The sequence below is a fragment of the Kwoniella shivajii genome, chromosome 1 (assembly GCF_035658355.1).
Source record: "Kwoniella shivajii chromosome 1, complete sequence".
In the NCBI taxonomy this organism is placed as follows: Eukaryota; Fungi; Basidiomycota; class Tremellomycetes; order Tremellales; family Cryptococcaceae; genus Kwoniella; species Kwoniella shivajii.
In genome coordinates this window covers 72,272-92,588 of record NC_085908.1, presented here as the reverse complement: position 1 = coordinate 92,588, position 20,317 = coordinate 72,272, and the positions used below count along the sequence as shown (strand labels likewise).

Sequence of the window (20,317 nt, the reverse complement as noted above, 5' to 3'; positions counted from 1 at the left end):
AAATGGTCAAATGGTCAGATGACTTCGGTTACAGTCGGACCGATTGGATTCCATCTAGGCTTTTGCACTTTGGGATAATTTGATTGTTCGCATTCTGAAAGTCAAAGTGGGCATGGGCATAACATCGTGCTTAACAGCGGCATAAGTAAGGAACAACACACATAAGCCTTTCGTCCCCCCTCTACAGAATAAGCCACCCCGTTTCGTTGACCTTTGCATGTCACACTTCATGGAGTCCACAGCTGCTTTTTATCCCTTTTTGAAGGTCGACCGGAAGGCTGAGGGCTTGGAGTATTCTGGTAGATGAGATAGTTGTTATCTTCCGCCATACACACCACAGCAGAGGCAGGATCATAGAGGATGAAAGGTGAGCATCGACATCGAATATTCCCATCGGCTGGCCCGTGGTTAATAGCGATAAACTCATAATTCGCACAGAGTTCTGCGCATCCTGGATAAGTAGCTGAGACCGAATCGAAAACTGCCATTTCGTCGTATAGAGTAGAGAAACATCCCTTGAAAGTGACTGGAGTGTCGACCAGCTCAGCCTGATCGGGAAAAAAACAAAAAACGGCGATCAGCGATGTTACTCAATTGCCTATCCGATGCATGATGAGGACGTACAGCGTAGTCTGAATCGTTTTGACAGCCCAATGAACCACCTGGACCATCGTAATCAGCATTCAAGGGGATATCATTGGTGCACAAGCAGTGTGCTTGTACCTCTTGACCAATCAATATATTGGCAGAATACAAAGCATAGTTGACGGGGGAAAAGCCTCCTTCAGGCAGGCGACGACACTCTGTCTGATTACAATGCAGGTTGTTTAGAGATGTCACTTATACTGAAGATGCGATACAGGAACTCACCGCACATCCAGACGGGTCAAATGTTAAAGCACTTTGCACGGATACTCCAGATAGACCCTGATTAGGAATGGAAAAGCAGCCCATGAAAGCAGTGTTCTGAGCTTTCAACAAGGAAGGGAAGAACAATAAGCATACAGCGAGAATCTGACTTATGGATATCATGCTGAACGTAGGATTTGGAGATTTTTTCGATACGCGATGGAACATTTAGAGATGGAGAAGAAGAAAATATCACGCTGAATGTGAACTCATTCTGAGACAGGTTGATTCTCGGGGTGGCGCGAAAGAACAATCAATATCCCCGTCACCTGCTCGTCAACGTTAAGTCTTTGTGTAAGACGATCATTTTCCGTCTCTTCGATCAGCGCTTTGATTTTCCCTACACAGGTGTGATCTTCTGAAGCGAACAAGGTATTTGATGGTGATGCCTGGTGACCTTCCCTCCCATGACAGTTGACAATCAAGTCTCGTATATCTGTTTTCCTATATCTCCAGCGCATTTTTTGCTTTTCGTGAATCAGTTTTGTTATCCTTTCCTCACATACCTTTACCGGCTACATACTGACACCTACGTCAATCGCTATGCGTTTCTGCCCAATGCTCTCGATTTTGTTTCTGTGGGGTTTGGCACCAGTGATTGGTCAGATGTCGACTAATATTGGCTGTTATCTCAATCCGCGAAACGACTTCTATGGTGGGGCTCTTGCCCGTCAGCAATTCTCCGGCTACGACTGTGCTGTAAGTGACGTGCATACACCGTTCTCCATTCTAGGGACATCAGCAGTATGCTGAGACTATCCTCTCTCCTCCTAGAGAAATTGCTATCGTGTCCTCAGCAGATTCTATCCCAGACTTTATGGCTTTTACACTCCCGAACAAGAAGACTCAAGCTGTGTATGCTCATATATCCCGCCACCAGGTGAAAAATATTCTCTTTGTCAGGTCGGATCGACTTATGAAGTGAGAATCTTGCATCTCAGAGTTTGATCATGGTGCTGACTATCATCGTACACAGGCTTGGCTTGCCGAATCCATTTTCGATTTCCAAGGCTGTTTTTCTGTTGTGGGAGCGTCAAATTTCCTAGATTTTTACGTTGATTCGTTCGATGACTGTGTCGGAGAGTGCTTTTCCATTAATTGGATAGTCACGGAAGCTACAAATTCAACGATGTCATATCAGCTTCATTGTCGTTGTGGAGGTTCATACAACGTGGCCCCCTACGAAACACTGGATAAGGTGGTATGCGACAATGTTCCTGACAATTATCGAGTTTATAAATATGTTGGGACCGGACCACCTGAGCCTAGCCAACTTGCTATCCGTAAGAGGAGGCTACAGGATAGATCCTTCGCAAATGCAAGTCCCTGTCCTATTGGATTGACTGCTTGTAATACGCTTGCAGGAAATGTATCAGACTATGAGGTAAGAGATAGTCCTAACATCTGAAGATTCAAGAATGTTAACTGTTCAGTATTGACTAGTGTATCGATATTGCAAGTGAATCTGAATCATGCGGTGGATGCTTGAATGGAGAGTTCGGTGAGACGCAGCCCGATCATAACGGGACCGCTGGTGAAGAGTAAGTTATCAATTCGTCTTTGACAGATTATTATCATTAGCCTTGACCTGGATGCGTCACATAGCTGCACATCCCTAGTTGGCGTGCTCGATAACAGAGTCATTTGCGATCAGGGACGATGCGTCGTATTGGCTTGTAACGAGGAACACGGATACAAATACATCAATGGGACATGTCGGCCCTAGTATCTGATATGGTCTGCTCCGCAAACACAGAACCCATAAATTCTTGGCATATAGCAGATGTATTTCCATATTCATGTTCTCATCGATTCCTTGATCACGCAAAACATCTTCTGAGATCCCGCTGGATTCTGTCATCTCTATATGTTTACAAAAGACGTCATACAAAACAAACTAGACTTCAAGTGGATGACCAAACCTCGCTTCTATCGGATCCATCTCTCGAATAACACTCCTCCTCTAAGTTATGGTTATATGCAAGGATTTTTTGAATCACCACATTATTGCAGCTTCGCTACCTACGAGGTCCACATATATTTCAACCATCCGATGACTCCGGCCTTACGCTCAGGCTCATATTCCTCCTCATCGAGCTCGTCTCCTTGGAATACACGAGTACCGCTGAGATCCAGGTGTTCAATAGGAGTAATCCATTCCTTGTACCTCAAGGAGAACACGACGTAAGCCACCAGTACTACAGGGAAGGCAACTGTAAGGGTGATAAAGTCAGCTTTGCATCTCTGTCTTCAAGATTCAGCCGGAGGGACACGAACTGTAATTGGTGACGAAGCTGATCTTGTTGAATTTGTGGATGAAGGCGTCGAAGCCTTTGGTGATACTGACAATCCCCGTGCCTATGATCCCCCACCATGACAGGAATGGGTTCAACTTCGATACGTATGGCAGGGACTGGCGGTCAATACCGTGCACCCGACAGGCTCGGATGAATCGGAGGTGGGTGAACATGATCATCATCCACACGATGGTCGACATGAGGGTGACAGCCGAGACGAAATATTTGAAAACGACGAACGCCGAAGTCTGACAAGCGGTGAAAGCAAGGCAGGAGAATGTCATTGTGCAAAGCACGGAGAACCAGGGTGTTCCGAATCGGTTGGTCCGAAGGAAGATCTTGGGCAGGTTACCATCCTGAGCCCAAAATAGATTGGTCAGCATCGAAACCCTATCGTGTCTTTAATCGGGCTAAGTCAGGGGTATTTACAGCAGCCAACGCGTATGCAGTCCTCGAGTTGACATAGGCGTCCGAGTTGGCAGCAGATGCGACAAAAATGAGAGCGGCCGCGTTGATGATGTGAGGTAGAACTTTGACGCCTCCGATCGACATGGCGACCACAAACGGTGAGGCATTTGCGTTAGTTGAATTACTGTTCGCCGCCAACAGTAGCTTGGAGTTCGCGGGTACGATAAGGCCTGGATGGACAATGAGCTCATTTGCCACCTAAAATACTGTAGCGCGAGATGATATCTCACCGACAAAGAAAATCGAGCCACAATACAAGAACAAAACTCGATAGAAGCATGCGCGGACGGCTCGGGCAACATTCTTTCTCGGATTGCTCATCTCTCCAAGGGCGATACCCACTACAGCAGATAATCAGCCAATACTATTATCCAATGAAACGTATATGTCCACTTACCCATCTCGGAGCCAGTGTATGAGTAAATCGCTGTGATGAGAGCGCTGACAAACCCGAGGAAGCGACCGAGGCTTCCCTTTACCAGATACTCAACAAAGGGCATCTGTTTCCAAGTCTATTATGGTTGTCAGCGCTACTTGAAAAATCTTGCTGCCTGCCAGAGCAACACTCACTCTGAAGCCAATATATTCGTGAGGGGGCAATCCACCACAATCAGCAACGAGGGCGAAGATCATCAAACCGGTTAAGACGATGACTTTGAATGTAGAGCACCAGAACTGATATACAGAGGTTTGTCAGTATACATCGTCTCGGTTATGTAGGCAGTTAGTCCTCACCTCAAACTCGCCAAAGTATCTGACTGGCATGAATTGAAGGACTCCAGTCAAGACAATGAAGATGGCAATCCAAACACCGTTGTTAACTTTTGAGGTGGGTATCCAGTAATTGATGATCACGGCGCAGGCAGAATACTGGGTCGCAGTTCCGATAAGATACTGTGAATGTTTGTTTCAGTAGAGTGTTTCGTTTTCTGATACAAGGGCGCTAAGACTATGCTTCTTTATTTACTCACCTTCAACCAGTAAGCTATACCCGTGGCGGCTCCGAAACTCGGTCCCACGAAACGAGTGGCATGACCTGGGAAGCCTTTCTGATGAGGCAAGAACGCTGCCATCTCTCCTAATGCCTACGGAGACATAGAATCAGTACATTGGGGCGGCGTATGGACCAACGATGAATGAACCTTTGACTCACACACATCATGGCATAGCACAGCGAGCCGACGTAGATGAAAGCGAGAAGCAGACCCACTGGACCGGCGTGAGCGAGACCGGAGCCGGAATTGATGATCAGACCCGTCCCAATGGCTCCACCGAGGGCTAACATGGAAGCATGACGAGATCGTAATTTACGCTGAAGCTTCTCGGGTTCAGGCAGTATATCGGCGTTCTTGACCTGAACGTCGACGTCACGGACTTTCTCCACATCGACCTCTGACATCGATTGCTCGTTATGTATTTTGCCGTTGTTCATCAGAAATTCAGAAATAATAGATATTGGTGAAAGTGTGGGGGGTTAATGAAAGGGAAGATAAATCGTTGGGAATATCTGCTTGATGGTTTTATGTCAATACAGGCCCCATCAGTGCTACTTTCCGCATGAGAGAGCTGGAAAGACAAGATAAGGGGTGGAGGGAATAGCGGAACAATAGCTCCTATCGTTTTCGACAGCGCGCAAGGTGAGTTGCGCAACACGAATGGGGCACGATCAATCGTTCTGGGTCAGGGACATTCAGGCGGAAGACGTGAGGACCAATAATGGTACCTTGCACGCTCAGACATATGTTGAACATAACTGCGGGAGGAAGAAGCCTAATTTGACGTAACCACGCGGACAGTTTTCGCGCATAACCGAATCCTTATCTCTCAACACATTCACTATCTTCAGCCCTTTCGACATTTGAGGTCCGCTCCGCCGTTCAATTATAGCTGAATAACGAGCATTGTGGAGCTCATTCTCCGTCTCAGAGATTTAGGATGGTGGAGTGGCAATTCCGTCCAGTTGTGAAGTTCAGGGAAACGATCTCGGACGCAACGTTTATATTGAGCTGCTAATCTCTACTCTCACTGACGCAACATTTCCGGACGTTTCTCTTGTCTCGTTCCTACATACACAATGACGAACGTGATAAAAACACCGTGTGCAGTAGAGGATGAGTTTGCGACTGTGCCCCCGGTCGAGATCGATTTGTGAGCATTCAACGCGAGGTACAGTAGCTACAATAACAATCAGGCTGACAAATAACCAAAAGTATGAACGTTCTCAAAGACCGTCTAGCAGCCGATGATCATCCAAAAAAAGTGAATATACTTGTACCAACGAAGATGAGAAAGGCTAATACGATCTGATTGTATCGTACTTCAGGTCAATCTTGCTCCCGGTACTTACAGATGTGAGTCCGGTCAACCATGGATCCTCCCATGCTTTCGTTTGGCAGCGGAGAGATTACTAGCCGACAGAGGATATGATCACGAGTACCTCGGCCTGTTGGGACACCCGAAGTTTCTCCACTATGCACGGGAACTCGTTCTAGGTCCCAAAGTCGATACTAGTACAATTGCCAGCTTACAAACAGTAGGGGGTACTGGTGCTGTACACATGGGAGCCCTGATACTTAAGCTGTTCTCCGACCGGCCCTCAACGGTGTTCATTTCCGATCCAACATGGGTAAACCATCATGATGTCTTCCAGCACGCCGGATGGAGGACGGAATCCTATAGGTACTACGATTCTGTCAACAAGTCGCTTGACTTTGGCTCCTTCGTGCAAAGTCTCCGCACTGCTCCGTCACGGAGTATCTATGTCCTTCATGCTGTTGGACATAACCCAACGGGATGTGACCCTTCTCTCGAGCAGTGGCGAGCCTTGGCCCAGCTGTTTAAAGAAAAAGATCACTTTGCCTTCTTCGATTGTGCTTACCAAGGATTTGTCAGCGGTAATCTTGAGCAAGATCGCCAGTGAGTTCAGAAAGACATGCCTCTGGGCGATCAGCTGATCCTGGGAACCTTTGCGTAGAGCAGTAGAATTGTTCGCTTCTCACGGTATAGCCATGTGCGTGGCTCAGAGTTTATCAAAGAATGCAGGCATGTACGGCGAGAGGCTAGGAGCTTTACATGTATTCTGCGGGACGGTATCGTCAACCAAGCTCGTGAAGCAGCAGCTCAAAGTCCTCACGCGACGCGAAATTTCCTGTGCTCCGAAATATGGAGCCGACCTCGTGAGTCACCGTGTCACCGTAGTGAACGGCTTTGCTGAGATACCTGACAGGTCAGTACGGTCTGCTCGGACCCGAAGCTTCGAGCTATGTGGGACAGTGATCTGAAACACATATCTGGACGTATAATCGCTATGCGTCACGGGCTCTTTGATCGGTTGGTCAAGCTTGAAACTCCAGGAGATTGGTCTCACATCATCCGCCAGCGGGGAATGTTTGCGTAAGTACATACGTCAATGGTTCGAAGCCTTTTGCTGACCAGCCTAAAGTTATAGCGGTTTGACACCGGAGCAGTGCAATGCTCTGGTGGATGATTACCATATCTATGTTCCGAGGACAGGGAGGATGATGATGGCTGGACTGAATGAAGATAATCTGGACTATGTGGCGGAGGCTATACATCGTGTTGTAGTCGACCACGAGTAGGATTACCCAAATAGAAAACATATCATATGAACCAACTTTTGATTTAATTTCTGCGTATAGATCTTTATCCGAAAGACATGCCATGAGCTATTAAACTTGCATCCAAATAGCTTGATGTCGAAGCTAGCCCCCACTATGAGACGCCAAAGTTACGACTTCAATGACATCGCCTGGACCGAAACCACGCTATAACTAACGTATAGTGGCAAGGACGCCTACATCTCCGCATTTCTTGACGCTGTGCAGTCACGTCCAAATAATTGTGAGGCTGAATGACTATGCATTGGGTTTCGCGGCTACGTATCTTCTCTGCCATCGTCCGAGCTAATTTGGATCGGACCGCATGTCATTTACTTCTTAGCGGACAGCTGATTCCGGTGCCTCTCCACACAATTGACAAAGACGGAAAGTGGTCGCCCTTTAAACATTCGGAATTTGTTTTGTGCCAAATAAAAGACAACATGGAAGTCTCAACAATCTTACCGCCAGACTCACTCTTTGACTTTGACTGACGATTCCAATGCAAACACCATGAACCCGAAACTCATTGTACTCAATAAACTACGAAATAAGGAATCGGTAATCGCCACTTTCTCCGTCCTCCGTGGCGTGAGGAATGCTCAGGTTCTTGCTCACTCAGGTGTGGATGTGAGTCTTTATTTTCAAGTTTCATATTCGAAGGAATCTGACGGTGGCATGTAGGCCGTAGTCATAGACTGCGAACACGGTCAGTATCTCTGCTAGGCTCTGCTATTGTGTATCCCTACAACTGAGCCGAACTGTAGGCCATATAGGAGATGCAGATATGCATGACATGGTAGCGGCCGTATCTGGCTCCGGAGTGTCACCTATCATACGTATCCGCAGCGCAGATCCAGAAACAATCAAACGAGCGCTAGACACCGGAACCCAGTGAGTTGACTACTCGTTCGCCGTTATACGTTATATAGGAGCATTGGCTTACGTCTCGCTACTCAGCGGTGTATTGGTACCTATGGTCAGCACAGCTAACGAGGCCAGGGACATTGTCCATCAGAGCAAATTCCCTCCCCTTGGGGTGCGTGGCCAAGGTGGTCCGTTCACGTGCTTCGAGCACGGTCTCAGTACTCCTGCAGATTATGTCAGAGCTGCCAATGACAGTGTGCTCCTGATGATGCAGATTGAGACACGGGAAGGGCTGCAGAATATTGAAGAGATATGTCAAGTGGATGGTGTTGGTGAGTTGAAGTCGTCACTCTAATACCGGTCCAGCTCAACTGTGCTGATTTCGGGTATGCACTGATAATAGATCTGGTCCTCATTGGTCCCAACGATCTCGCCCTGGCTCTAATGGGACGTCATCCGGCCCGTCCCGATGATGTCGACTATTTTAACGCGATAGAGAAGATTCGCTCAACTGGGGAGAGATACGGGAAGAAGACAGGGATAGTGGTTGTTGATGGTGAGACGGCGCAGAAAGCTCTGGAAAAATATGATTTTGTGATTTTATCCAATGAGGTGAGGGCGTTGCAGGCCTGGTACAAGACCGAGCTCGCTGTGGCACGTTCATAGATTTCAATCTATACTCGAGTATGCTGAGTAATATATCGAGGTCAAGTATCGGGGTTTACTCATCGCAAACCAGGATTTACTAAATGCAGGGATAAAGGGGGGGTTGAAATAAGATTGGGATGAATTCCGCCATTTACGGAATCAAATATAGTGAGATTTATATCGCCGAAACCCCGAGACGTGTCGACACATCAATCATTCTATCCATTCATCAATCGTTCATCCATCTTCTTATATCACTTTCGTGTCAATACCTCATCTAGCGCTCTCAACCCTGCATAATTGTACTCTGTTGGTCAACAGCTCTCAATACATACCAGATACGTATCCCTACGGCCATTATTCACCAACTTATCAACTTTCCTACCTTTCCTTCTTTCTCTACCGTGGTGGAAAATCCCGAAAATCTTACAACAACGCATCCACTACCTTCCCGGGGTCCTACGATCTTGAAAACACCGCCATTCGATAGCCCTGGTCGAGTTCTAGAAGAGAGAGTAGAGAAGACAGAGTAGATAGAAAGTGTTCATGCATATAATTACTATAAAACCAATTTCGGAAAGCTCTTGTACTTGCATCTGATAAAGGTAGTAAAAACGTGCCACATTCAAGAACTTAGTAATACCCCCCCCTTATCCCTGCATTTAGTAAATCCTGGTTTGCGATGAGTAAACCCCCAAGTATCGGGAAACTAGAGACCACGTGCAACTTTTAAAGCGCTAAAGCGGAAGCTCGTCTCCGCTCGGCAAGCTTCTTCCATAATTCACGAAAAAGTTGCCGTACTTGGGGAATTGCTTATATAAGTAATAATGTCGGGTGTTCGCTACGTCTCGAACATCAACCTTTGAACACTAAGCTCGTTTCTTTTGTGGTTACATTCCGATCGCTGTGTCCTTTCCGCCACGCCATCTCCCCACCCGCCCAAGCAAATGAGCCGGGAGCCTAAGTCACCTCAACCAGCGGTGAGAGGGTCCGCCGACTCATTCAAGTTGGGACAAACTCAGGAGAGGAGCGCTTGTGAAGCGTGTCGGAAGAGGAAGATCAAGGTGAGTTGCGGACGTGTCTTGCTTCAGATATGCTTGAGGCTTACTTATCCTCGCTAAATCTTCAGTGCACGGGGGAACGTCCTGTATGCTCACGTTGTCAGAGACTAGGTAAGGAATGTGTGTATGAGTCCGTGGTGAACACTGTAAGCTCGGATACAATCTTTCGTTTATTACCGCCTGCTTGCTAAATGCCCATGGGTATGGGTGTCACACTTCGCAGTGGACTTACATAGCCGCTTTGGAAAAACGTCTACAAGCGGTCGAAAGTATCGTGGGCAGTCCATATACGCCCAAACGTCACCAGAAGGGAACACGTTCTCGCTCTCCTACCGATCGACGTCAACGACCCTATCCTGTGTTGGGGGCGGGCAGCAATGCTGCCCCACATCACACCCTCGCAGCCTCCCATACCCCTGCTTCTAGCTCCACCGTCAATTGGCGATACGAAACGATGACAGCTCAACAGAAGCATCATCTTCAACAACCTGGGATTCAGGATCAAGGCGTTGTGGACGTCGGCTGGTCCCAGATCTCCGTACCAGGTGACGCTCAAGTTGTTACAGGCTTGCCACTCGATAACGACCTGATAGGCGAGCTGTCCAGACAAAGTGGATCTATAGCTCCCACCTCAATGGCAATGGTGGATCAATCACTCATTCCTCCTGCTCACGTCGTAAATGCTCTCGTAGATCATTTCAGGACATGCACCGGCGCTTCGTACCCTATATTCCACATACCCACCCTCCTACGCCAGATCGAAGCTGTATCTTCGACTGATGGTCTCCTACTGCCGCGGGCCGACATCTGCGTGGTTATATGTAAGTGTCCTCGTGAGATGATCCATGTTCCGCTGATGCTAATCACCAACGACGCGTATTTCATGTCAACGACAGTGGTTCTAGCGGTCGCATCTACATCTCTGCCGCTCAAATCGCCTCTGTATGGCGATTACAAAGCGCGAGCATCAGGTAGGTTGCGACTGCTCTGAAATCGATCGTTCAAGCATACTTTATCTCACCGACGTTTTATGTTAGTGCTGTGGAAGTACGGTCAAAGTATCCTCCCAAACCCGGATAGTGTCTCGGGTCTCACTAGACTTCAGATCACCCTGATCAAGCTGCAGTATGTGCTATACAATCCGATAGCAGGCAGTAAGTAGTGTCAAAAGCCTCTTGCACAACTACATTATTTGTGTACAAGCTAACAATCGAGCTAGACGTATGGGATCTCTCGGGAGCGGCCATTCGCCTGGCGGTCGATCTTGGTTTACACTTGGATTCAGTCCTTACCGTTTCGCCTTTGGAGGAAGACTTGCGCCGTCGCCTGTTCTGGATGTGGGTGCAAGCTGAAGAGGAGACCAACGTGAGACTGTGCTGAGACTTTCGGGATTTCTAGCTCGTATAACCTCGAGCGGAACGTCTGTACTGTTCTATCCAGACCGCCATCGATTCCAGATGATTGGATCAACGCTTCGGTAGGTTAGTTCTTCCGCCTTTCACTGTCACATAACTGAACGGAATATCTCTTTGTAGTTCCCTTCCCTCATTGACGATACCTTAATCAGTGAAGACACTATACGGACAGGGAACCCATCGCCTCTCAAGGTTGTCGCCGTTCATCGATTCCGACTTCGTATCCTTCAGTCTGAGATTCTGGGCCGTCTATATCGACCCGCTTCAGCGACCTCACCCCCACCACAGGAATGGTATGATTCAATTGTCGAGCGTCTTGAGATCTGGCGGAGAACACTTCCCAACAGCGCCGATAGCTGGAGCCTCGAGTGGTCCCATACAAAATATCACCTTACGCTGATTCTGCTTTTCCGACCTACTCCTGCTTGTCCTCTGCCTGTACGAGAGTGTCTCGCCAAGACGCTGGTCAGTGCAGGAAGGGTGATGCGGGCTTACAAAGAGTTGTATCGATCAGGCAGCATTACATTTAGTGAGTCGCAAGGACCATTCGTCTCAGGATCGAATCCAGCTGACACTGTTTCATCTCGAAAGATTGGTTCACCACCTATCAGCTGTTCCTGGCTGCTGCCGCATACCTCAATGCACTTGGGCAGGCTGCTCGCAACGGCTGGGACATAGTCTCGAGCGTGATCGAATCTCTCCTTGATGTACAGTCATGTACGTCCATAATGGAGGCTATATCCAGTAAGTTCGAAATCGCACTCCATTTACTGTTTTCAACACATCGCGACATCGCCGCTAGACTAATCGAACAATAATATTGTCGATGGACCATTAGCCATCGCTCCCGGAACATCCGGAATAAGAGATGCCACCAATGCCGTTTCGGAAAAGATCGTTCGTTATCTCACTCGAGGAGGCCAAGATGACACGAATGTCTCAATGTTATCTAACTTTCCAAATCTGGTAGTACCCCCACAGAAATATGGTCTTGAGCCAAGTGCTGATTCTCATCCCTCTTCATCTTCCATGACGGCAGCACATCTAGATGCAATCCCTGTCGTCGGTGGCGACGGTGGCGCTGGGAGTGACGGTTGGCTGCTTCCGCCGATGCACGGCCAAGATGGAGATTCGCTCATGCGGCTGCTGGGCGAGATACAGCCCGAAGATTGGGAGAAATGCTTTGGGGATGGGAGCGCGGTCCAGCAGCCGTTCCAGCTGGGATTCCCCATATGATCTCACGCAATGATCCCACACACACCACCTCAATGGTCGATACGGCGCCTGACCCTGCAAGTAGTCTCGGGGCCGCTGAGACGCATAGTCAACCTTCCGCTCCCGAGACGCATGAGGCATGTAAAACGCACAGGATATCGTAGTCCTTGCACTCTTTACCCTTATATTTATGTACACGTTTGTAACTGGTAGAATTGAATGTAAAACGATGGAAGATGAATGTTTCAATTGCCACTTTCCCACGGATGACGCGTTCCCTTCATTCCCTCACGCGTGAATGAAATGGTGAAGCAACATTAACTCAATTTACATGGAGATACTTAATCCAACTTTCTCGACATCTCTCTTTTCCTCATTCATTTCCCACCATCACATTACTGACCTAGCACACGTTCCCTCCATAACAGCAGCGACAGTGGAATGTCTACCGTCACATTTGAGAACAGTGAGTGTGCTATTCCCCTTAGCAGCGGACAAGTCAGGGTTTGAGAACACCTTTTACTGACGCAAACCGTTTGATCACAGTCTTTCATGGCGATGGTCCTGACATAGGCAGTAAGTGGAATGACAAGCTGATGAGCAGATTGGTTACGCATCGCGCCCAAAGCTGTGTCGCAGCTGATCCTGACTTGCACTTTCAATAGAACTCCGGTTCAATGCAGCAGGTTTTGGATGGAAAACATATGTCAGCGAAGATGCACCTATAACCTATACAGGGCATGATGTTCGACATGCAACATGGTTCAGGTGAGTTGTCTCTACAGTCTTGTGCAAGTATCCATCGTACTCAAAAGGAACAGCGACTGATAGCTTCTAATAGGGTGGCAAGGAATTTTCAACTCAGATTAGCTATGCGTCAAGCGGAAAAACCTAGAATCACATTTGATGGGTTCAAGAGAGAAGTGAGTCGCGACCATCATGTGCTGACCAGACGATCAGATAGCTGAACATGTCACTCAATTGTATCAGGATCATGATAAAGTGAAAAGAACGCTTGATGAATATTTCAACATCAAGCTTGAAACTAGGGATTCAAGTTTGAAAGGTTGGAATTGGGGTAAAGCTCAAGTTCAAGGTGAGTACCAGTTGATGCAAAGCTTTTTCTCGTGGTCAATCTCGCTAATTTAGTTCTCCACAGGCAATGATATTACTTTCCAGGTCCAAGGCAAGACTACATTCGAGATCCCTCTATCTGTGGTAGCAAATTCTAACATCGCAGGTAAAAATGAAGTTGCATTAGAGTTCAACCCTCCTCCTCCAATCCCACACGACCCAAAAGACCTCGCTAAACGAGTCCCCGATGAATTGGTAGAAATGAGATTTTACGTACCTGGGAAAAGCATGAAATCTAAAGGCAGTGATGCAGGTAGTGATGGGGAAGAAACAGATTTGGATGAAGATGGAAATGAAGTCAGTGCAGCAGAAGCGTTCCACAATACGATCAAAGACAAAGCAGATATCGGAGCAGTCGTTGGGGATAGTATCGTTGTTTTCGAAGATATATTGGTTCTTACACCTAGGTGAGTTATTTGGTCTCAACTCTCCTCCCCACATACACGTGCTACACACCACTGTCAGCCAATTCGATTTCCCATTTCTTCATACATATACCCTGCTTCACTTGGTCACACTCAAAACACATATATTCCATTTTGAATGTCACACTGATGAATGCTGATACTTCTGCTTAATCAGAGGACGATTCTCGCTAGAGTTCTATCCTGACTCCCTTCGACTTCTCGGTAAATCAACGGATTATCGAGTACCATTTACCTCCTTACATCGCATATTCCTCCTTCCCAAACTCGATGACCTTCATATCCAACTTGTGCTGGGTCTTGATCCCCCCATCAGACAAGGTGCAACTCGATATCCCTTCTTGGTAGCACAATGGCCTAAAGATGAAGAGGTGGATGCAGAGCTGAATCTGAACGAGTGAGTCTTCTGAGGGATATTTCCGTGCAACAACTTGCTAATCTCTTGGCAGCGAGGAGCTCGCTAAGTACCCCGATCTGCAACGAAAATACGAAGCACCCACTTTCCATGTCATCTCACGAGTACTCAAATCCCTCACAGGAAAGAAAGTGACACCACCCGGAAGCTTCCGAAATGCGCAGGGATTGAATGGTATAAAAGCAAACGTCAAAGCTGTTCAAGGAGAATTGTATTTCCTGGAAAAAGGTCTTATCTTTATTGCGAAACAACCTATACTTATTGACTTTTCCAAGACGGAGAGTATTTCGTTCTCTCGGTTAGTCACAACTACTACTCCATGCACGCTGGTCTATTTAGCTGACGGTTGCTAAAGTGTCGGAGGCGGTATCGCATCGGCACGAACATTTGATATGAGAGTCGTCTCGAAGACTGAAGTGGCGGATCACGTTTTCACAGCTATAAGTAAAGAGGAAGTTGGACCAATAAGTGCTTTCCTGAAGTTGAAGAATGTTCGACTGAAGAACGAGATGGAAGAGACCGTGATGGAGATTGATGAGCCGTTAAGCGACGAAGATGAGGATATGGAGAGCATCGCATCAGAAGAAGAAGACAGGAAGAAGAGCAAGAAGGATAAGGGAAAGAAGAGTCAACCTGCTATGGATGAGGATGATGAATCGGGTGAGTAGCGGTACCTCCGGGCTAAAAAGACATTCCACCTGACTGATGTGGGATCTGCAGACGACGAGGATTTCCAATCAGAATCATCGGATGGAGGATCACCTTCCGAATCAGACTCAGATGCAGAAGACGATGGCATGGCATCCGATGCTAGTGATCCATTCATGGAGGAATTGAAAAAGAAACAAGCCAAGCGAGCCAAGAAAGATACAGGTAGTGGAAGTGACGCCGAAAAGCCCAAAGCTAAAAAGGCTAAGAAGGCAGAGTAATTATGACCTCGAAGATCGCACAAGCTCATGAGAAGGTGGACGTCAACACCTGTGAACAGGTTCCCTGGCATCCAGTTGACAAAACGAATCTTTCCATGTAATTATATAGTATTTTGCCTGGATCTCCAATGGTATCCAAGTAGCATGTTTTGAGTGAGTTATGACATTATATATTCATCAAAGCACAAATCTATCTATGATAATATAAAGCCAAGTACGGACCCAACTTATGTGACACACTATATACTGATCTAACAATCTAATCTATAAGACCACCGATTAAATAGCAGCTCTCTTTGATCTAGCTCTAATACCAGCGCCATATTTAGCAAAAGCGAATGGAATAATAGCCATGATGATAGCTGCTGCGCCCAAGATAGAGGCGGCAGGACCGTTGCCAATTTTTCTGAACATTATAGAGATGAACAAAGGCATAGCTGCACCAGCAGCTGATCTGACAACCGTTTTAGCTGCCAAAGCGGAAGCGACGTAATCTGGGAAGGCTTCAATGAGATACGCGTTTGCCGAAAAGTAAACTAAAACCATTCCGAATCCGAAAGGTATACCAGCGGAACAAGGTCCTACCCAAGAACCACCACCTGGAGCAACGTAAGGAGGGGCGGTCCAACCGAATATGAACAGTGAGATAGGTACGAATGGTCCACCAATAAGCATACCTGGTAATCTATCTTCGGGTGTTACATTTTCACCTTTTGCTGTATACGTCTTCTCCAACCATGGTGTGACGAAAAGAGCTAACCCAACACCGAAGAATACAGGTATAAATGTTAATCCTGTTTTGGCATCGTCCCATCCGTAATCTTCTCCAAAGACAACAGGGAAAGCAAAGAAGAAGGCATAAAGTAATCCGTAAACCAATGAGATGTATAACGACATCAAGAGTAAGATTGGTTCCGTTACAAGCATTTCTACATTCAAGAAAAACCGATCAGCAAATATATTTATTCTCCCAGATATATCAATCAAAATTAAACTCACCGAATGGTCGGATCAGAGTCTCCAATACAATTTCGTTCAGTGGTTTTCTGAATATCTCTTGTTCAGTCACATATGAATCATCTCCTGAATCTTGTCGGAGTTGCTTTGCTCTTCGTTTGAGTAATGCAGGTGCAAATGTTTCAGGAATGGCCAAGCTCGCAATCCAACTGAAATAAAAGGTAATATCACCAGAATCAGCCATATGTTCTTTGAGTGACTGGAGTGAGAAAGCAATGAAATTGATGACGGTTGTAACTTACACAACAGCGGCAGAAATCATATTAACCCAATAAAGCCATCTCCAACCTGCGTATTTACCGATGAATCCACCTATCAGAGGGCCGATCACCGGTCCAGTGTAGGGAGCAGCAGCGAAGATAGCGATAGCAAAACCTTAAACTCAGTCATTAGCTCTTTGTTCCCTTACAACGAACAACGAACAACGAACAACGAACAACGAACAACGAACAACGAACAACGAACAACGAAGCTATAGATTCAATTTGTGACTCACCTCGCTCTTCAGGACCCCATATATCGGCAATTGTACCACCTGCTAGTGTAAGAGGAGCTGAACCGAAGAAACCACAAATAAACCTTGAAGCTAAAAGACATCCGATATTCGGAGCCAGGGCACAGGGGATATTGAAGATGATATAAACGAATGTTGGTATAGCCCATAGTAATCTTCGGCCAAGTAGTTCAGATAAGGGTGACCACAATAATGGACCGGTACTAAGACGGGTGTATTGCATTCGAAGATCAGCCTATCATATGACAATCTGAGTCGATCAGAAAGAAAGGACATACCCGAAACCACAAACGGTCAATGATACAGTCAAAGAGATCACTTCAGTTGAAACACCAAAGTATTCTGCTTGATCTTTGAAATCACCAGTGACGATAGCTGAAGAAAGAGCCACTTGAATAACCGCACAAGATGCAATAGCGGTGATGACTATGAAGTATGTAAAGTCAATAAGGGACTCGTATCAATGATCGAATCATACGGGGTTGTCTGGATATTGACTTGTAAGTAAAAAGAGATAGGTACTCACCCCAACGACGGAATTTGGTCCAATTTCTAGGATTTTCAGGATCTTTTTCCAACCAAGTGACTAGTTTTTTGTTTCCCAAACCACCTTTTTCTTTATCGTTATGTAAAACGAATCTATCACCATGTAAAGTTGATAATCTTGATTGAACAGGTCTTAATCCATTATCAGGATCATCCATTGATATGTAACCTTGTCTTGTTTCTGTTCTATATTCATCTGTTATACCACCTCTTGAAATATCGGTGGTTATATAAGGGAATGCTAGATCAGGTACATGTCGCCGTGAGGCTGTTGTACCTGAAGTGACACTTCGACCTAATGGTTCACCTTGACCATGTTCGTCTTGGTTGTTATGCTCATGGTCATGGTCATGTTGATGTTGATGCTCTGTTACACTGCCACTTTGATGTCCTGATCTACCCGTTGGAACTCGTCCCAGAGGCTGTCCAATTCTGTTATGATCATGATAATGTGGTGCCGAGATCGAGATAGCTCGTTTGGCTCTCGGCGACGCCGCTGGTGTCTCAGCTACAGGTGGATCGGTATCTACTACTGTTGATGAAGAAGACATGTCGATATCCGAAGTCAATTCTTCTCTTTATATGAGTATATTATAATATTTAAGCTGTTCTTTTTTGATTTCAATTTAGGACTTTCTATGTAGAAAGGCGGTTGCAATTGTCAAAATATATTCTCAAGAGGAATAAGCTGATCACTCATGCATATGGTCTCATACTTATATACACCTTTGAATTTTCGCATGAACAGACCCAGTAAGTTGGTGATACCATAGCGATTAGTGTGAGAAACCATCCTATACCGCGGCCGGACCCGAAGAAGACGAATAACAAAAGATACAAGAGCAACGATGAACGAACGATTACAGTTGAAAAGGAATATCCCATGTTGTGGATTCCAAAAAGGGTGATTTTCCGACTGCGGCCGATTAGATCCAAGCACCAGACTCGAGTAACAGTGGGATACCACGTGGCAGATTCAGGGTAGATTTATCACTTCCGCGGAGGGAGACGGACGGTGGTGCCGCTTGTTTTGGTCATTTGTAATATGCTTGTCGCTTGGGAAGATAGAACAACTTTCTTGAGATGGTCTCATCTGCTGATTTGTCCTGATGAGCCTCTCAGCGTGAACATCAATGATGAGGAGTATTACAGATAACTTAGAGCTTGACTGTGTATCGGAGAGAGCAGATTTGGGTTCTGTCTTAGAAGATGTGAAAGTGTGAGCACGAAGATCCTCCATCCCTGTTGAAGTTGTGCCTGAAAACATCGATGAGATCCCTCAAAACGGAGAAGGAATCAAAACGATACTCAGAAAAGCAGCAAATTCAACCCTAGTCTGCATTTGCTTCTCGACTTCACGTATCGCTCGGCCGATCTAAGCGAGATACTGTAGAAGATCATACTAAGTTTGAGCATGATCGACTAGTCCCAGTTTCAGCAGTCACTTGTACATCGTTACCAATCTCGCATCAGATAGGTAATTCCAGTAAATCTGCTCATCTGTTATGACGATGTTCATCATCATATTCGCGAGAACACATAGTTGTCTGCCAGTGGAGAAGACATCGTATTGAAGCGGATCTTCTCTTACCTCACGATGATCGCTTGGTGAACCTCTATAGAATCTTCGAGGACCAACAAAGGTTTCATGTCACGAATAATGTTCGTCCTTCCTTTCACTCGTCGAAGCGATCCGAATAAGTCCTTCTTCGACATCTACCCACGGTTTATGAGGATTGGATTAGTTACTGTAAATCCCGAGTACAGTCCTCGCATCAATCTGTTTACTCCTCTCATCCTCGACCTCAAAGTCGAATTCCAATTAACTGAGCACATCGTTGAACGGTACAATTACGGTCTCCCAATGAATGAGACTGATCACAATGAGACGACTGGAAGTGGCAACAGCCGAAAGCATCATAGACATCCTAGTAGAGCGTTATCACCCATTATGGATCCCAATACTTTGAAACAGATAGGATGGCAGCCTTCACCCGCTAAGTTGTCTATGATTGCCAAAGAAGGATCTGAGCTCCCAACTCAAGGGTCTGGCAGACTTCTACACATACTAGATGACGAACTTTGTACCATTACATACGATACACGAGGAAGTCAAGATACCCAATTGGAAGTGAACCTTCCTGATTTTCCCATGCAATGGCAAAAAGTACCTCTTTCTCAAGACGAATGGGGCAGAAACGATGCCAATCATATAATCACTGCAAGCCTCCAAGCTTTGAGTTCGTTGTATACTGACCAGGACAACACACTTCCTCAAGGCCGTACCAAAGCTCTGTTCACCAATGAAGCGATAGAATGGTGGCTCATTCCTACCTGTCCACAAAACGTTCCATCGGGAACTAATATCACATCCTCAGCTCATAGTCAGACAGATGACATGATGATCGGATTAAGATACAAGATGAACAATTCAAGTAGTCCCACAGTGGCTTTAGTCAGCTTTGAAAATCTGGAACGCCTATCTGAGAATTTTTCTGCCAGTTCGAAAGGACCGTGGACCGAAGCTTGTAACGCTGTAAGAAAAGGAATCAAAGAAAGCGGCTACATTGATATTGAAGTTTCGACGAGGATGCCTGGTGGCCGAACAAGTGAACTTAGAGGCACTCCTGGAAAATCTTCAATTTCTAAGGAAGATTCCGGAAGGCGAAGCATAGTGTATCGCGTAGATTGGTCCGAAAACGTCATTGACAATGAAGGTAAAGCCAGACCTAATCGAATACCAAGATTGAACGAGAGCAAGGTCACAACTCTGCGTACGATGTTACTCGAGCATAATCAGTCATCAGATTTAAGATCATTTTACGCGAAATAAGAGTGAT

General features: G+C 46.2%; 8 protein-coding genes across 8 annotated transcripts; 5 read left to right on the top strand and 3 right to left on the bottom strand.

The window, feature by feature from the left end:
• Positions 1-227: 227 nt before the first annotated feature.
• IL334_000034 (uncharacterized protein) lies at positions 228-1,032 on the bottom strand (the record flags this gene model as incomplete). The annotated part of the gene is made up of 3 exons (XM_062931820.1): positions 228-548; positions 625-807; positions 871-1,032. The coding sequence occupies 3 exons, from the start codon at positions 1,030-1,032 to the stop codon at positions 228-230; spliced, it is 666 nt and encodes a 221-aa protein (XP_062787871.1).
• Positions 1,033-2,931: 1,899 nt separating this feature from the next.
• IL334_000033 (uncharacterized protein) lies at positions 2,932-5,073 on the bottom strand (the record flags this gene model as incomplete). Its single annotated transcript, XM_062931819.1, has 9 exons — positions 2,932-3,122; positions 3,187-3,562; positions 3,636-3,844; positions 3,905-4,015; positions 4,072-4,186; positions 4,245-4,349; positions 4,410-4,568; positions 4,646-4,759; positions 4,828-5,073. 9 exons carry the CDS (start codon positions 5,071-5,073, stop codon positions 2,932-2,934), a joined length of 1,626 nt encoding a protein of 541 aa, XP_062787870.1.
• Positions 5,074-5,885: 812 nt separating this feature from the next.
• On the top strand, positions 5,886-7,273 carry IL334_000032 (uncharacterized protein; the record flags this gene model as incomplete). The annotated part of the gene is made up of 5 exons (XM_062931818.1): positions 5,886-5,933; positions 5,998-6,590; positions 6,649-6,850; positions 6,901-7,067; positions 7,117-7,273. The coding sequence occupies 5 exons, from the start codon at positions 5,886-5,888 to the stop codon at positions 7,271-7,273; spliced, it is 1,167 nt and encodes a 388-aa protein (XP_062787869.1).
• A 531-nt stretch (positions 7,274-7,804) lies between these two features.
• On the top strand, positions 7,805-8,824 carry IL334_000031 (uncharacterized protein; the record flags this gene model as incomplete). Its single annotated transcript, XM_062931817.1, has 5 exons — positions 7,805-7,921; positions 7,976-8,000; positions 8,059-8,185; positions 8,252-8,490; positions 8,562-8,824. 5 exons carry the CDS (start codon positions 7,805-7,807, stop codon positions 8,822-8,824), a joined length of 771 nt encoding a protein of 256 aa, XP_062787868.1.
• Positions 8,825-9,753: 929 nt separating this feature from the next.
• IL334_000030 (uncharacterized protein) lies at positions 9,754-12,518 on the top strand (the record flags this gene model as incomplete). Its single annotated transcript, XM_062931816.1, has 10 exons — positions 9,754-9,870; positions 9,936-10,013; positions 10,091-10,688; positions 10,764-10,838; positions 10,905-11,021; positions 11,087-11,204; positions 11,266-11,344; positions 11,403-11,811; positions 11,874-12,026; positions 12,121-12,518. The coding sequence occupies 10 exons, from the start codon at positions 9,754-9,756 to the stop codon at positions 12,516-12,518; spliced, it is 2,142 nt and encodes a 713-aa protein (XP_062787867.1).
• Positions 12,519-12,938: 420 nt separating this feature from the next.
• Positions 12,939-15,400, top strand: IL334_000029 (FACT complex subunit POB3; the record flags this gene model as incomplete). Its single annotated transcript, XM_062931815.1, has 10 exons — positions 12,939-12,963; positions 13,044-13,073; positions 13,163-13,265; positions 13,339-13,420; positions 13,488-13,593; positions 13,657-14,038; positions 14,214-14,453; positions 14,506-14,769; positions 14,827-15,131; positions 15,192-15,400. The coding sequence occupies 10 exons, from the start codon at positions 12,939-12,941 to the stop codon at positions 15,398-15,400; spliced, it is 1,746 nt and encodes a 581-aa protein (XP_062787866.1).
• A 279-nt stretch (positions 15,401-15,679) lies between these two features.
• On the bottom strand, positions 15,680-18,028 carry IL334_000028 (uncharacterized protein; the record flags this gene model as incomplete). Its single annotated transcript, XM_062931814.1, has 6 exons — positions 15,680-16,329; positions 16,400-16,566; positions 16,660-16,792; positions 16,914-17,134; positions 17,210-17,357; positions 17,458-18,028. 6 exons carry the CDS (start codon positions 18,026-18,028, stop codon positions 15,680-15,682), a joined length of 1,890 nt encoding a protein of 629 aa, XP_062787865.1.
• A 1,313-nt stretch (positions 18,029-19,341) lies between these two features.
• IL334_000027 (uncharacterized protein) lies at positions 19,342-20,310 on the top strand (the record flags this gene model as incomplete). The annotated part of the gene is made up of 1 exon (XM_062931813.1): positions 19,342-20,310. One exon carries the CDS (start codon positions 19,342-19,344, stop codon positions 20,308-20,310), a length of 969 nt encoding a protein of 322 aa, XP_062787864.1.
• Between the last annotated feature and the right edge of the window lie 7 nt (positions 20,311-20,317).